Raw genomic sequence first — 17,943 nt, forward strand, 5'->3', positions numbered from 1 at the left:
TTCAATAATCAGTTTGTCTAACTTATACTATTAGACATGTTAATAGCAATATTTAACTCATTAACAATTTAACAAACTTCGTTTAAGAGTATTCTCTTATTTATACTCTTTGACATGGTAATATTTCATCTATAATAGTTGATGTAGATAAGAAAAGAGAATATTTAGGAGAATCTTTTCACACACTTGTTTAAATGAATTAATTAATAACTCTTAATATATGTCTTTGCGACATAAATTAGATAAACCATCCAACAATTCGCTATAATGTTAGTTGAGCTTAGCTAGATCTACCTACCAAGTAAACTCACTACTATAAAGGTAGCAAAAAGTGAGATCCAACTCGTTAATAACAATATATTTTATATGTCTATTAGTAGTGAATAATTTACCCATTATGTCAATTAAGTTTTTTCCATGTTAGTTTGTAGTTTTCAAAATTTATGTTCCTCGTTACTTATTAGCATCACTATGAATTTTTGAATGACATTTATCATACTTTTTAATCATGACTATTTTTGTTATTCTTGTTCATGTATTAAACTTATTTTTTTTTTTATTTTTTTATCATATCTAGATATTTTTCTCATTACCTCATAATATTTATTTTAGTTTTACATTTGTTAATTTTCAACAAATGCATATGAAACAAATTTGATGGGACTAAGTGAAAATAGGCCAGTCCGGTTTTTATGTCAAGCCCAGCCCTAACCGGATCAGACAATTTGAAATGATTAAGAGAATTTATCAACAAAATGAACCAAATTGTATAAGTTTCAACTGTCTTTCAAAACAAAGCGTGAAAATTTCAAACTTGTGGTTTGGGGCTGTTCGCAGTTAGTAACTGCGAATAGGTCAAAAAAACAAAATAGCTGTTCGCAGCTACTAACTGCGAACAACACTTTGACTTTTTTTGACCTGTTCGCAATTAGTAACTGCGAACAGCTACTTTACTTATTTTTTTATCCTAATTATAGTGTTGTTATTTGTTGTATTTGCATTAGAGACATTAGAATAAGTTATTATAAGTCAATGTATGTTTCAGGCGGGATAATTCATCGCTAAAACTCCGAACATTTGTAAGTCAAAGTTTGGGGCTGTTCGCAGTTAGTAACTGCGAATAGGTCAAAAAAACAAAATAGTTGTTCGCAGTTACTAACTACGAACAACACTTTGACTTTTTTTGACCTATTCGCAATTAGTAACTGCGAACAGCTACTTTACTTATTTTTTTTCCTAATTATTGTGTTGTTATTTGTTGTATTTGCATTAGAGACATTAGAATAAGTTATTATAAGTCAATGTATGTTTCAGACGGGATAATTCATCACCAAAACTCCAAACATTTGTAAATCAAAGCTTGGAGGCTATGATAAAGTAAATAAACATATATATACAACTAAATATATACAAATGTTTGAAATATACAACTAAATAAACATATATCTATATATACATAGTCAATCCAAATACACAAAAACAAAACGCTAACGCTCATGACCCTCATCTACCCTATCCAACTGAGTTGGTCTCCTACACCTCATACGGTAGTAAGAGGCGTTTGGGTGTTGCTCTGGTAGAGGAGGGGATTGGTACTGTGATGGCTGCGATGGCCCAGCCTGCAAGGTCCCCACAACGTCAACGGGGTATGAAAGGTCCATCTCCTCCAAATAATAGTCATAAGCAGGAGATGAGACGTGCGCATCGGCGGTAGCCAGTGAGGACTCCACAGCGACTTCCGGTATGAAGTGCTGGAACTGCGTGCCGACAAGCATGCCTTGCGCAATCTCCCTCACCGGCTCCTCGTGGCTGTACCGCATCACTGCTGCCGCACCTTGTGCCTGCAATTAATATTTAGTTAATGTAATATTATATTATGTAATCGACAACTTAATCATTTAAATGCAAATGAAGACTTACAAATTGGGTCATCGTAGGAGCAGCAGGTGCATAATGTGATGCTGCGATGATGCCACGTGGTGTCATCCATCGGTGAGTGATGGAGAGGAACCACGACATGTAGTCCGGTGTGGTGCGCCATGAACATCGATTGGCGCACCTTGGGCTAACAGCTCAAGTCTACGATCCCAATGAGCGATGTGGCGCCAGTTGATCTCCATCCAGTTCGCCGTACCCTGATTCTTGCGCGAAATCAGGTGCAGCTCGAGTTCAATGTCGCAAGGCGGTGGAATGCCCTGTACCAACCCATATTGGCGCAGTACGCGCTCTGGTAAATGTACTTCGACAATGTCGAAGCATATGAGTGGCACAGAAGCCCTCCACGCACCTGATTAAATCCTCGAGTGCTCGGGAACAGATGCGTAGGCTTTCGTAGGGTACGAATTTCACAAAAACTATAATATATGTTATGGAAATGTAAATGATGTGTTAATTAAATTGCAGTAATGTTAATGAGTACTGAAATATTTACCTGGTTGGGTCACAGCAGGTCTAACTAATCTCGGTAGAATCCGAGACCGGTTCCGGTGTGCTTGCGCGTCCGGCGTGCAAAATTCCACTTGCAATACACGGACACGCCACTGAACCTGCGTGTCGCGTGTCGGACACGGACACGCGAAAATCCGTGTCCGACACGCCAAATGAAGTGTCCAATACTTTAATATTTTTCCGGACACGGGAGAGACACGACAAGGAGTCAAGGACACGTTTTTTTTTTTTAAAAAAAAAATAAAAAAATTGAAAACAGAAGCAGAAGTTCTATTCTCATTTCTCAGTTCTCGAATTCCCTCTCAATTCCCTCTCTTGCTCTCACTGACTCACTCCTCTCAACTCTCTTTCACTCTAACCCTAAAAACTCTACACAACTCTTCCTCCACCTCCGCTGTCGTTGTCGCACTCCCGCACCACTGCCGACTGCTCCTCCTGTCCTCCATCGTAGACGAACACTGCTGCTGCCCTGTGGGTTGTTCGAAACTTCGAATCGAACAAGACGAACACTGCTGCTGCTGGCTGCTGCTTCTAAAAATCGAAACTTTTGATTTTTTTAAGGTATTTTCACTCTTTATCCTAAATCCTAATATTAATCTTGCTCTAATCTTTGATTTGATTACTGCTGTGGGTTGCTCTTTCTACCATTGAATTTGATTGTTGTCTTCATCTTTGATTTTATAATCTAAGTAATGTGCTCTAAGTAATTTGATTACCCTGGAATTTTCTAGTTTGATGAACAAATTGGGTTTAAAAATCTACATGAATTAATGTTTTATTTTGGTAAAAAACTGGAAACATTATTTGATTTTTTTCATTGAAGAAAGTGCAACTGATGTATGGGCTAAAATCTTGTTGTCGTAGCTTTTGTTAATTTGATGTTATGATGATGATAAGAATTCTTTTTGTATTGTCGTAGCTTTGAATATTTGTTAATTGTTATTTGTTAATGTTAAATTGTTAATGTGTTATTTGTTAATGTGATGATCAAACTTAAATTTACCTATTTATTTGATTTTCTTTGATTTGGTTTGTATGACTATTTTTAAATACTCATACTGTTTATTTGGTTTGTATGACTATTCTCCTTGATGTTTTTATGGGCAGCACCACATAGCCTCCTGCACAAGTATCCTAAGGCTGCGGAGCCCCAGCTATACTCGGCGATGCGCTCCCAGGGGTCGTCAAGTAAAGTCAAGTATAGGAGCTATATTTGGTTGTTTGTTTTATCGGCAAACAAGAAAGCTCCTATCAAATATAAGAGGTACCCCTTGGCGTACCTCGTAATGGTGCTCTCATTAGCACCTTTGGGGAGATGCGAGAAGGTCTGAACCAACCATGTGCATTGCAAACCGCTCCCCCTAATGTCTTCCGCCAGAGGGCGCTCTCCCAATATGCGTAGCTGACGTCCGGCGGTACACACGGCACATCCGTCGATGGGAAGCCATGTTAGTAAGGCTACATCAAGCAGTGTGATGGTAGCCTCACCTAGGGGAAGATAAAATGTGTGCGTCTCCTGACACCATCTCTCGACCAGTGCTGTGATAATAGCACGAACAACTCTGCTGTATGCAACGAGGTAAAAGTCAAACAACCTCATGAGCTCCAAGTGCGGGATGATCCTTTCATCGATCACCCATGGAACGGAATCTGGATGCCTAGTGCCTAACGTGTCTGTATCGGACACCTATGAATATAGACATATAAATTACTTACTTGTATGTTATCATTACTAAAATGCAAATCATTACTATCGTACACCTAACCTGGGCATCCCAAAGAGGAGTGCTCCTGTACTCCTGCTGCATAGTTAACACACTAAGGTCTAGGGGCCCTGGAGCTGCTGGATCCATCTCTTTTACTACTGTGTTTGCATTAACTTTAGTTAATATTACTATTATGTAATTATGTATCATACATTTGTGTTGTAAGTTTAACATTATTATATGTTATGGAGTATCATACTAGTATAATATATATAGTATATTAGCTGGAGTTACAGGTTCTAGTGTTGTGACCTTCACTCCCACAACGATGACAACTATTTCGTTTCCTTTTTTCCTCATCCATTTCGTTGGCAATTCTCTTAGACTTAGGCCTCCTTTTACCACGAATTTGATCAAGATCATGTCTAAGTTCAAAGCCCGTGTATTGAGGCCATGACCTCTTATCGATCATTGGCATAAAGTAATGTTTGTATGTACTTGCATAACTTTGAGAAGTATAGCACCAATCCACAAATCGCTCATATGAAAGGTGTCGTTTGATGCAAACAACAAGTACATGTGAACAAGGTAGGTGGTATATCTCAAGTTTGTTACATGTGCACTTCATTTGATTCAAGTCCACATGTTGAATCTTAACCCCCTTGGACGATCCTCTATTTTCCCTCCCAGTCTTAATTTCGAATACACCTCTTCTATAATCAAAGGCGATTATGTCATAGAAGTTTTCCTTCTCGGTGTTTCTATTGATAATCCTGGTGGCATGCGCTATGTACATGTGTCCTCCAAGTAACCGTGCATTAGCACGTTCACGTCTTTGAACAAAATAATCGTTTACCCGATAGAAGGTGAATTCAACAAGTGTTGTTAAGGTAAGAAACGTACACCTTTCATCACATAGTTGAAAACTTCAGCTAAGTTCGTGTTAGTAACGCCATACCTATGACCTCCATCATGACACAACGACCACTTAGACATCTCACTCACGTCATTAATCCAGAAAATTGCCTCTTATTTTGCAATCGGGATTGCCTTTAAGCCATTCATTACCTTAACTTGTTTTCTTTGCTCAACAGTTCTACCAAACAACTTCTTCAGCTGAACATTACCCATAGTACGATTAAAGTTTCAAAGCAAATGACGTAAACAAAACCTATGATAGGAATTAGGTGGTTGCCACTTTGGCTCTTCCATAGTTGCTAAAATACCCGCGTGTCTATCAGAAATAACGCATAAAACATCCTCTGTGTGACATGCTTACGAATACAAGCCATGAACCACGACCATGCACCTATACACTCCTTCTCTACCAAGGCAAACGCTAATGGAAAGATTCCCTTATCACCATCTTGGGCAATGGCAGTCAATAAGGTATGACGATACTTACCGCACAAGTGTGTGCCGTCAATGGCGATAAGAGGTTTACAATGATTGAAGCCTTCAATGCAAGGTTTAATGGCCCAAAAGACACGTTTGAAGGTCCTAATATTAGGTCGCACATATATATCCGTGTCATTGTCTTCCTTAAAAAACCACTCTCAAGTACTATGCCCGGGTTGAAATGTTGCAAAGCTTCTAAAAAGCGTGGAAGGGGTGAGTAAGAACCTTCCCAAGTTCTATATATGGACAACAAGGCTTGTTGCTTAGCACACCATGCTCGCTTATATTCACATCTACACCAAAACGATCTCTAACCATCAGCCGTACGACAGATACCTTAATGGATGGGTCTTTAGCAACACATTTTCTAATGACATTGTTAATGACAAAAGATGTCAAGTGAATGTGTCCAGCCGAAACAGTGTCACTACCCAAAACACAAGACCCATGCTTACCCTTATACATAACAATACGCCATGAAGACAAATATGAGTCGAGCGTAGTCTTAAGTCTCCACGAACAGCCCCGCTTACACTTCAAGGTAAGGACAGTTTGGTTTGAGGTCTCCGTTCTATACTCCACATTTTTACGAATATGATACACTCTGATAGCTTCCAACAACGCTTCCTTACTATCAAACATCATACCCTTCTCCAACTCCCCTTCTTCGGTGTAAGTGGTATCACAAGCCCAAGTCTTCCTGGAGTTGTCCTCTTCATACTCGTCTAGAGGTGGACATAGGGCATAAGGTGTAGGAGGAATGATTGTAGAAATGTTGCCTAGGGTCATGTCATTTGCTAACGCATCCTCATCGACATCCACATCATCTTCAGAAGGATCGTCAATGAGCTCATTACTCTTATTTCCGTCATCCCAAGGTCCCATCTCATTACTTTCTCCTAAGTTAACCATTGAATTAATTGGAACTTGATTCGTAGGGGGTTGAGAAAAAGTACAAGGTGCGGACGGAACGAAGGGATTTACAGTTTCGTGAGTTGATATAGGCATAGGGGTAGGAGTAGGATTAGAAGCAACTACATTCCCTAAGGGTACTTCTTCTACGTATAATTCAAAAGAGGGAATTTGGACTTTAAATGCTCCCACATAGCATCTATAGCCTTATCATCCTCAATAGGAAAAGCTATCAATTCTCCACTCATGTCATATTTAAAGCTTATATTTATGGTACTTCTAGTGGGGTCCAATCCAATCTTATAACATATAAAACGTTTAAACTGATTCAAATTCATGTTCAAGTTGCATGCAAACAACCTACGTCTTCCCCCAACATAATGAACTTTGCCACTACTTTCTCAAATATAACCATTCTAAAAACATACTATAGTGACGCGAAATGATGCCATTTCTACATGAATACAAACAAAATCAACATCATCATCAACTTCACGCCCATACAATTACATTATATTCATTTGATTATAATCTTTTTGGTCTACAAATTAATAAAGTCCATAATGTAACTAAGTTCATACATATATAATGCTGTAACACCCCGGCCCCTCGGACCGCTGATGACTACTCTTGGAGACTGTAGACTAGCCCCACAAACCAACACAAGTCTTTCCAGCGCACTTTGGCCTCACTCGTGCGCACCCAGGAAAACTTCCCAGGAGGTCACCCATCCTAAGATTGCTCCCCACCAAGCACGCTTAACTGTGGAGTTCTTAGCAAATGGGCTTTCCAGAAAAGAAGATGCACCTTGTTGATATGAGTAGTCTATCAATCCTTTTTCAAGCTAAATCTGGGGTATTACAAATGCACATAGAATTCAAATAATAAATCAATTAATAAGTTCATAAATGATATTTCTAATACCAACATCAACATTTCTAATAATATATAATGTACATCAAATTCAACTAACTCAATATGCTCATCAACAACAATACTTCAAAAAACAACATAAAGTTATGAAAACAATTAAACATTACCTTGAATAGTTATGGATGATTAAGAAGAGTGTTCATTTAAGAGCTAGTAACCTACATTTGAGAAAATAACTAACTTCATCAAAACCTAAAAAACGATATATATACTAAAAAAATGCATAAAAGTTTACCTTTGTCCAATCGAGTATTCCAGATTAATTTTGAAGTGCCAAATTGAAAGAGAAATGCAAGAATTGATAGATTGAATGTAGTCTAATATTGGTTTTGTAGGGAGAAAGTCGAGCAATAAGATAGGGTTTTGAGAATTGGGTAAAATGGAAACGAAAGAAGCTGATCTGCATATTTGTGAAGCATGAATAGGTCAAAAAAGTAAAAGTGTTGTTCGCAGTTAGTAACTGCGAAAAATTATTTTATTTTTTTTTACCTATTTTTACTACAAACAACCCCAAATCACAAATATAAGATTTTCACGCTTAATTTTAGAATAAAGTTAGAAACTTATACTGTCTCGTTCATTTTAATCATTTCAAATTTTCACGGGACCATAGATCATCCTTGAGTTAACCAAATTTGTTATTCTGGTATCTGCTTTTAGTTTTAAGTTCCACCCTGGTAGTGTTCATCTCTTCTTTCTTCCATTGTCGTTGTTGATCTCAGAGAATTCTAACTTCATTTCTCAGCATCAACTGTTCAAACTAGGATTTGTCTTTTAATTTGGTAAGCTTTTCCTTTCATCAAAATATTTCTACTGAGTACTGAATCTCCATTTGTTCATTGGTTTTAGGGTTTTTCTTTTTTGGCTTTTGTTCGATTAAGCTAAACTGATAAATTAACGAATCTCAGATCCGAAACGCAATAGAAATTGAACCAGGATTGTTTGTATATGTAATTGCACTTACTATTCTGATCTTTACATCATGTTTTTTGATGTGTACTTGAATAGATTATGCAAATATACAATGTCTTTGAATTTGAGTGAGTATTAATTGAAGAATGCAATTTCCTGGAATCGGTTAACCTAAATTGATAGATAAACATATTTTAGCTTCTAAACACGCAAAAAATTGAATTCTAATTTTTTGTTTGTTTACTTGTGTTCAATATGCTTGTTTTTACTTCATATTTTAGTTCCTCGAGATCACACAATGCGGTTAAAGTTGACTAAGTATATATTAATATGAATTTTTTAGAAAAGTATTTATTGATACGGTGATCTCTAAAAGATGATGATGATAACCTAATAAAATACTAAACCTTGGGAGAATTATGAGATTGGGTAGTGGTTGAGGTCTTTACTTTCTGGTGTCAAAGGTTCAATTCTCACCCCGAAGATCATTACTCTTCTCCCTCTTGCGTATAGGTGATTCACCTAAATTAAACACGGTGAAAATTGAACTATAAATTTTTGTTTGTGTGATTCCATTCGTTTCTCCTATTCACTTCGCTTTTTGAGGTATAGCACTAATAGAAGAGAGTATGGAGCATGTTTTAATTTGAGTGAGTGTTTATAAAAATGTTGATTCATAAATATAGGAGTAGAATTCAGGATTGAGAGAGTTAGTTATTTAAACAATATTCTCAAACTTCTAGCCAAAGAAAATGATAAGAGGAGATTGGAAAAGCGAAGAGAGTATGAAGTTTGTAGGTCGCAAAAAACCTAAATTGATGTAAGAAAAAAAAAACAAATCGAAGACCAAAAAATTAGTGAAAAATCGAAAAACAAAACAAATCTCTAAAATCTTAAGTAGATAAAAAGCCCTAGATCAAAAGAAAACCATCAAAAACACTAAATAACGAAATAAAAGAAAAAAAAGTGAAAAATACCTAGTATTTGTTTTTTCCTTCTTATTTTAATGGTTGCTTTCCTTTCCTTTTCTTCTAATGGCTGGTCAAAATGAGTAGAGAGGAAAAAAAAACGGATGGAGAAGGAGAAGATGACCGCTCCCCTTTTAAGAGAATGAGGAAAAGAGGAGAGGAAGAGGGATTCTTATAAGAAAATTAGAAACTCAATAGAAACAAGGAGAGTTTTAGAACAAACGAAAAAAACTGAAAAACAAAGGGCAAAAAGTCAAGTCACTGTTCATACGAACAATGGATAAATAGTAAATGAGTAGTGGTGAGAATTGAGTCTAATCTCAAATGGATCATGTACAACTTTCTTGATAAGGTCTTGGGTCTGATTCTTTTGTTCCTCCCCTAGCTTTCCTCACTCAGCCTGCCCTGTTCTTAGAAAAAATTAAACGTAAAGTGGATTCTTAGCCCCTCTTAAAGATTAAGATTGGCTAACCTAAGTTTATAGTTTAGCGAATCATAGTTTCAAAATATGATGAACAGTGCATTAAAATTTTTATTTGTGTAACTCTGTTTGAATCTTTTATTTTTCCTCATTTTTGTCAACTTATGCAGTACTTGAAGAGATTGCACAATGATCAAAGTTGATTGAGTATCTATTATGATGAGGACGATTGTTGATGAATTAAGGAGTGGAACACAGTTTCCAGGAATGAAAATGGGAAGTGGATGGCGTCGATTTTTGTTTTTACTCCCTGTTATGATCTTCTTACCTTATTTGTTATCCGGTGAATTTTCTTTCTTTTTGTTTCAAGGTTTAGTTTTTATAAGGACTATTTCATGATTTAGGTTTGAATTTCTAATGTTTTTGAAAAATAATTTGCAGTTTTAGAGCTACATCAATTTTCAACTACTGTTGATCAACCTAAAAAACATGGTATGAAAGCTAAACATTTGGTCCTTGGCCCAGTTGCTGGACAGGGTTTGGATAATCGCCTGCATTGCAAAGGTGAGTCAAAGTCTTATTGTAAAGCTCGTGATTTATGCATTCTTTAGTTCTAATTGGTCATTATGCATGTATTATGCATTTCACCTATAGAATAAGTATAGAAGAAAAATATTTGTTAACATGAGGATGAGGATAAGGTGTGTGTTATAAAGTGTTTATTTTGTATGAAGGCTAATTCATTCTTATGTTGTGAGGGACTTAAGGATGTTAATTTATGAATTTGTCATGTACAAATTTGAGTGTTAATTATTTGTTTGTGGATCTTTGACAATTTAGTAGTTCTTGTTGAAATGGCATGGTTATTGAATTATGATGGAAAGAAGTGATCTAGTAAGATGCTTTGCTCATTTTAGGTTCATGAAATTACTTTGTGAGGTTCCATTAAGTTGTGGTCCTACTTATCAATGGAGAAAGACACCTATTATTCATTGTCTTTATAATGACTTATGACTCATTGTATCTTGTCTCTTGCTTTTGTTTAGGCACAAAAGCCCTGAACAAAACTCAAACCGCTTCTGGAAGCTTGAATTCTGGAGAGAATGTTGCCTTTGTTACGGTCTTCACTATATATAATACTTCTGAAAACAACATTGAGAAGAGATCTTCTGATTTGGTTATAGTTGGAAACACTTCATACTCAAAGTTAGAGAGATCAATTGCTATCTTGGATTCATTCATTAAATTCATCCAGGTAGGTTTTGTATCTTTGAGTGAACCTAATTTGTAAAGATTTTTCTCCCTTTATTAATAATGTGATTTAGGTTATTTGGCTTCTTTGTTTTTTTTCATGAATTCTGATGAGTTTGTGTTGATTTTCATGCTTTTGCAGCTTTCTTAATGTGATTTAGCTTATTTTCATGCTTTTGGAGTGAGGTGGATGGCTAGGGAATTGGAAATTTTATTTAACATTCCACTACCCCAATGCCATAAAGTGGCTCAAACCTAAGTGGGTTTTGGGGGTCGGATGTACACAACCTAATCCTTGTTAGTAATAATAAAGAGGTCGTTTCCAATTGAACTTCATATAAATGAGAAGTGCACATGATTCTGTGAGCTGTTTTGATATAATCTATTATAATTCCTAGCCAAAGAACTATAGATATTTGGTCCAATGAAATTAGAGACACGAGTTAAGAAATTATTGATTTTGAAAATTAAAAGGACATTCAATCTTGGTTTGATTTTTCTCCATTAAACTTTGTTTAAACATTATGCACATGGCGTTCTATTCTTTTCCAAGCAATTGATTACCAAAATAGGGGAATGCTAGTTTTTCTTAGGTTTATAGGCTAATGTATCAGGCGAATTGTTTATTATTATGTTGTGATTAATGTGCCTTGCAGCCATCCATATGGTGGTTGAAGTATTTCACTTGAAATAACATCTTTGTTCCCATTATCGTTTCTTATGCAACTTCTGATTGTGCTCCCTTATCTAGAAATCCACTTTGAGGCTAGGCGAACTTATGCCTTCTATTTGTGTGAGTTCAATGAGTGAATGTTTTGCGTATAGGAAATCTATGAAGAGTGAAGAGGTCTATTTTAATGACTTACTAGGATGTGAATATACCTTGTAGGACCATGTAAATAGATATATTCGTTTAATAGCTTTGACCTTTACATTATAAAAAAGCTTTGACCTTTGGGTTTAAGGACTTTGTGTAGTGTCAAAGACAGTTTTTCGAGTCTATCTAAGAGGTACAAAAAGGATTATTATGGGCTATGTGGTTTTGTTTTGTTGAATTAATATGGGATAGGAAAATTAGCAAAGGTCGAAGTTCATTTTTAATGGATACTTGCAAGTCTCTTAGATTTTCATGTGCAACTCATTAGAAGAAGCAATTTCCCCATTCGATGCTGAAGTATAGGTTTCGTTTTCTCTTGTTATCTTGAAATTTATCCTAAGCTTATGTCGGCGTTTGTTTGTATTAGTTCATGAACTGGTCGAGTGAACAATTAGTAGAGGGGGCTAGAGCACTTAGGTTGCCAGGCTGTCACAGTATTGTGATAAACTAGGCATAAGAAGGGGTATGTGGGAATGGGTGTATAATTAATTTAGAAAGATGTTTGAAAGAAAAGACATTTAGTGAAGACAACAATGATGCCAAAATCTTCATCCCAAAAGATTGTGGTTGGCTATATGAACCGATTGGCCGATTTATATATTTAACTAGTTAATTTCATACCAAAAATATTGCAAAATCTCCAAGGCCAAATTTAAAAATATACAAATTTAAGTTTGGACAATTTACCCCACTAGAGACTATGTGGCTCCGCCACTGCATGAACCAAGATTAGTCCCACTCATCATCCACTTGAATTTAATCCTAAATTCATTTCAATTTTCTGCATCTCAACTTATAACTGTAAATTCGTCATATTCTTTTCAGCTCTTTTTATTTCTGCAGTATTCAGTCATATCACATATGTACTAAAACATTTGTTAAAATATTAAGGTTGTTCACTTGTTTGACATATATGGTTTGGGACTGACTGTATTATGCTTCTTTTGAGTGATTTGCTCAAAGTTTAAAGTTTTCTTACATTACTATTAGTTACTTTTGGTGCTTCTTTTCATTAACCATATAAACTTTAGATTGCTTTAAGCTCTTATACTTTAACTAGTAAATTAAGTGAGCCAGAGTGGCTAGCGTGAACGTTAGAGGAAGTATATTAAAATCCTGCAAGACTAATTAAAATGTCCTGAATTTGGGTGTACTTAATAAGCTTTAGTGCTCTGCTCTCGCCACTCTGTATATTGTGAGCCTCACTCCATCCAAGCAAGTGGGCTAAAAAGTTATTTCTTTTCTGCTTTACGTTATAATTTGCTCGTTGTCAGGTGTCATATCTGCAATACGTCTCCAACAAGAATACTTGACTGAAAAAATTTGAAGAAAGATCTGACCAATATAATATGTTTGCAGGTTGCAATGCCCTTGAGTAATGTGATCATTCTTACTGATCCAGAGTCAGACCTCCACATCGATAAAGAAAGAGTGACAACATTACCCATCCAAGGGGAATATTCACGAGACAGGTTGATGCTTCAAAGAATTAGGTCTTACATTGTAAGGGTTCATTGCACTGAATTTATGTGTTAGCTGGCAATCATCTGGTAATTTTTTTTACTTGGTAACAAGAACATGTTAAAAAGCGTTGGTTTTTACTTGTTATCTACTTCTACTTCGTATTTTGAAAAGAACAAAAGATACTATAGGGAAGTGAACTGAAAACCACCAACTGAAGTCATTTATTCTAAGCCGAATGATTGCATTAACTGAAGACTCTTATAGGTGGGTTTTTGGGAATAGATGCTGATTGTTTATCAAATTTTTCTGCAGTGTGTTGCTTGATGATTTTGTAGTAGTTGAACGTGTCGCTGTCAAATATGTTAGTAATAATGTTTTTCTATTGAGAACTATTGGTCACCGTATAAAATTTTCTATTGATGCCAAGAATCAGAGTGCAGTATTACACTTTGTAAAGTGCTGCTTTTGATGACCAAGTGTCCTTGCCAATCGCTTCTCTTGTCCGATTTATGTAACGTGAACTTGATTTGCTGCGTTGAGGATGTATGAAGAAATAAAAGATTTCAGAGAGCTCACTGAATGACTGTATTACCCTATTTCCATGTTTGTTGAATAACTATATAGCATTTTGGGACTAAAAGCTTTGTAGGTTCAAATTTGGATTTGTAAAGGGTCAATATATCTTAGTATTTGTTGAACTTTTCTAGGTGGTTTCTAGTTAGACATTCTTTTCAGGCTAGATATGAACCTTTTTGCTTGGTGGCTCTCTATCAGTTGTGCAGGGTATACATGGTGGCTGGATTGTTGTGCTGCTGGGCATTTACTGCCTGACATCATTTGTCAATTGTGTGTGTGTCAGCTGTTCGACAAGAGATGTTGATGGTGTTGGATAGAAGGTTCTAGCTTAGATTTAGTAGCTACATTTCCTTTTTTAAAGACGAGAGGGAGGGGAGTAGTTAACCTTATAAAGTGAAATGCTGGTTTATACCTTTTCTTTTCTCGGTGACTTGTGATTTGATAAATTGTATCGTTTAAACTTGAGGTTCAAATTCCCAACAATTTTTGAAAATTTGAAAGGCACATCTTTTTTTTTTTATTGATATTGGACCCAGACTTGAGACTTATTTTTATCTGATCCTGTTGTTAGGGACTTCTATTTTATCTTTATGTGAAGATATTTGGATTCTGCTTAAAATGTAGATTATGGCTTATTGCTATTATTCCAATATCAGATGTCCACAATTCTATACTGTTTCACATTCACTTCCTTTTTTATCTTCTCAACATGTTTGGATCTGTATGATGTCAATTTTATGTCCATGAAATATATTTCATCCCATCCATGTTACTTTTTGAATGTATAAAAGCAAGTTGAAGCATATTCTTCTTCTTGGAAAACTCAGTGGAAATCCTAGCTTACTTTCCCCTTGTGCTATTTGCCTTTTTTTTGGGTGTTGTGTCTTAATGGATGGGGGCGGGTAAAGTAACAACTCTGATGATTGTTCAGATTCATCATTTTTGTTTTGTTTTATATATGCAGGCTTTCCTGACTGCTAGATTAGAGGAGCGCAATAAACATGTTCAGGGACAGATGAAGCATTACATTTTCACTGATTCAGATATAGCGGTGGTTGATGATCTTGGCCAGTTATTTGATAAATACTCAAGTTTTCATTTAGCCCTAACTTTCAGGAATAACAAAGATCAGCCTTTGAACTCTGGGTTTATTGCTGTTCGGGGAACTGCTGAGGGCCTCCAAAGGTGTTGCACTGATTCTCTCACCAAGTTTACATATATATAAAGAGAGAGAAAGAGAGAAGTCTGTTGAATCATTGGCATTATATTATGTTGCTTTATTATTTTTGTTAAAGGAATGCTTTTTTCAGATAAAACTTCGTTTGGAGTTCCAACTTATTTTCTAAATCTGGACACAGGGCTAAGGAGTTCCTGGAAGAAGTTCTTGAAGCTTACACATTAAGATACATGAAAGCCTCCAGAATGCTGGGTGATCAGTTAGCTTTAGCTTGGGTGGTGAGATCACATCCATCTTTTGATCCAAGGAGATTTTCCAAAGCAAAAGCATTCTCAGAAGAAATAAATGGTGCTTCAATTCTATTTCTCCCTTGTGCTCTGTACAATTGGACTCCTCCGGAGGGTGCAGGACAGTTTCATGGCATGCCACTGGATGTAAAGGTACACTTAATTTGAAACTATTGGCTGAACTAGTGATACATGGTCTCTGTCCTTGCACTATATGCCTATAATTGCATCACAAGTAAAAAAATTTAAAGATCTTAGGTGTTTGTGTTTTGTCTGCATAAGTTTATCTTGTTTTGACATACCCTTAGAGCAGACTTCAGATACTAAAAGTAAAACTTGTGGTCCATAGAACTATAGACTTCGTATACAATTGAAGTGAAACTAGTAACCCTTTTTTGTGATACGTGCACGACATTTTGTATCAAATGCTAAATACACAAATATTCTTGCAGTCCTGTGTCTTGTCCCACTTATATTGCTACAATTCACTTGCGTCGTAGCAATATGCGTAAAAGCATTTGACCCTCTCCTTCCCATATTCCTGGTCACGTTTAAGGAATCCATTGTAATAAACTATTGGTAACTTGGTGCACAGGTTGTACACTTCAAAGGATCGAGAAAACGGTTGATGCTTGAAGCTTGGAATTTCTTTCATTCTTCTTTGAACTTGGATGACATGTTATGCCTTGTCCTAGGTAGTGGAAGGACAAAATATGACTTCTGAACTACTTTTAGGATGTTCATTGGTGTCTTTGATCAGCCAAATAGATGAACAGAATGTCTTTAATGTGGGAATATCATATGACGTCTCGTCGCAACATATAGCATCGTCAAGGAAGCCACTATTTTGGTTTGACACCCAGCTGATTGATGAAGGGACCAGTGGTTAAGGAAATAGCCACTTGCCTTTCCGAAAAGGAACAAAAGTACAAGACCTCTTTTTGTACAATACTTGTAACATTGTAATGATAAATTTTTTGCTGTTGATCTAAGTTTTGCTATTTATCGTTCTGACAAGATAAAATTTGAAAAATATGAGGCTGAAATATTGCTTTAACAACCATAGAAGAAATATGAGGAGTACAAGTAATGTTCATTGGCAATGGCATCTCACATTTGGTCTTGGTCATACGGATACAAAGTAGGAATTTTGTCCATCTTCTCCATCAGTAATAATTCATGAGGGTGTGCTCTGCAGTGTGCTACGACCATCGGAATAAGTGATAACCTTCGCTCCCTATCTAATTGAGTAACAGTCCATCGATGACACAAGTATTGAAAAATAGTATGAATCTCTAAAATTTATGGTTATGAATAAAAGTTAAATAAATTGAGTGTTTTGATAAATGACTTTTGATTATTTTTTTTGGTTGGTTTTTTCCTTTTCATTTTGATTTTTTAGATAGTAAAAAAGCTAAAAATATATTTGGTAAATGGTTTTTGAGTTAACTGAAAAATTGACTATTTAGTTAACATATAAAAAATATTTAAAATAAAAATTTAATGACTTTTGTTTTGTTGGCTCATTAAAACTCTAATATTTAGTCAAATTCAATACTAAAATGGTTAAACAAGTCAATTGAAAAAAAAAAAAATATATATATATATATATATATATATATTTTTTTTGCCAAGTATGAGTATTATATACCAGAACAAAAATATCAAGGTACAATCTTTAGCTGGAAATTAACCCCACCTAAAGCCTCCAAAACCTAGACAACGCTCAAGACAAACTACGATCGAAAAACTGAAACTACCCCAAAAGAAACAACCCCTATCTAGTTACAAGCATCTCTTTCATTCTGTTGTTTACCCTTCCAGCTAATCTAAATACAATGTAGTTTGTAAGTTCCTTCATATTACAAGATCGATTATCAAAAATCTTCCTGTTGCGGTGCATCCATATGCTGTATATCATTTCTGTCCAGATCCCCACAATCAGCTTTGCTCGGTCAGTTTTCTTCTTATTGATTTTGTTCATTTTTTGGATCTCTTCCTGGAAATTTGAAGATTCTGGCCTGTACTTAAGGAAACTAAAAAGGCAGTTTCGGACACTTTGCGTGAACTGACAGTCATAGAGCAGGTGCTGAGTAGATTCAATTGCACCACTACATAATACACACTTTGCATCCTCGATCACCTTCCATTTCTCGATTCGTTCTTTAGTAGCCAGTCTATTTTGTATTGCAAGCCATGTGATGAACCTTGCTCCTGGACTGGCTATGTTCTTGATCATGATGTTGCTCCATGGAACTTTGGGAGCATCTGCAATTAGCATCTCATATGTTCTTCCTATAGTGTACTCGCTCCCTTTAGTAATTTCCTCCCATCCCCCTAGTCGTTCTACGACAGTTCTGAGATTGATGATCTTCTTAAAAAGCCATGAAGCATGAATGGAAACTTGCACTTCAGTTACATCCTGCAATTTCAAATAATAACTATGAACCCATTTTACCCATAGATTTTCCTTTTTCCGAGCTATGTTCCATAGTTGTTTGAGCATAGCCGCTTTGTTCCAGTTGTACATATCTTTCAAGTTCAGTCCTCCCTTGGAGTAGGGTAAGACTAATTGGCTCCAAGCTACCGCAGCTTTCCTAGATAACCCCTCTT

General features: G+C 36.0%; 2 protein-coding genes across 3 annotated transcripts; one reads left to right on the forward strand and one right to left on the reverse strand.

Annotated features, from left to right (window-relative positions):
- Positions 1 to 1,501: 1,501 nt before the first annotated feature.
- LOC130817428 (uncharacterized) lies at positions 1,502 to 9,395 on the reverse strand. The gene is made up of 3 exons (XM_057683132.1): positions 9,287 to 9,395; positions 1,921 to 7,555; positions 1,502 to 1,841 (listed from the first exon to the last, which is right to left on the reverse strand). The coding sequence occupies exon 2, from the start codon at positions 6,558 to 6,560 to the stop codon at positions 5,748 to 5,750; it is 813 nt and encodes a 270-aa protein (XP_057539115.1). The 5' UTR covers positions 6,561 to 7,555; positions 9,287 to 9,395; the 3' UTR covers positions 1,502 to 1,841; positions 1,921 to 5,747.
- LOC130817427 (uncharacterized) lies at positions 7,997 to 16,677 on the forward strand. 2 transcript variants are annotated; one of them, XM_057683131.1, is made up of 8 exons: positions 7,997 to 8,179; positions 9,869 to 10,041; positions 10,140 to 10,262; positions 10,745 to 10,953; positions 13,186 to 13,329; positions 14,831 to 15,051; positions 15,225 to 15,483; positions 15,926 to 16,677. In XM_057683131.1, the coding sequence occupies exons 2-8, from the start codon at positions 9,915 to 9,917 to the stop codon at positions 16,052 to 16,054; spliced, it is 1,212 nt and encodes a 403-aa protein (XP_057539114.1). In that variant the 5' UTR covers positions 7,997 to 8,179; positions 9,869 to 9,914; the 3' UTR covers positions 16,055 to 16,677. The 2 variants fall into 2 exon arrangements, with proteins under 2 accessions (XP_057539114.1, XP_057539112.1); XM_057683129.1 differs by lacking the exon at positions 7,997 to 8,179 and adding an exon at positions 8,201 to 9,704.
- Positions 16,678 to 17,943: the final 1,266 nt, after the last annotated feature.

The sequence above is a fragment of the Amaranthus tricolor genome, chromosome 7 (genome assembly GCF_026212465.1).
Source record: "Amaranthus tricolor cultivar Red isolate AtriRed21 chromosome 7, ASM2621246v1, whole genome shotgun sequence".
Taxonomy (NCBI): domain Eukaryota; kingdom Viridiplantae; phylum Streptophyta; class Magnoliopsida; order Caryophyllales; family Amaranthaceae; genus Amaranthus; species Amaranthus tricolor.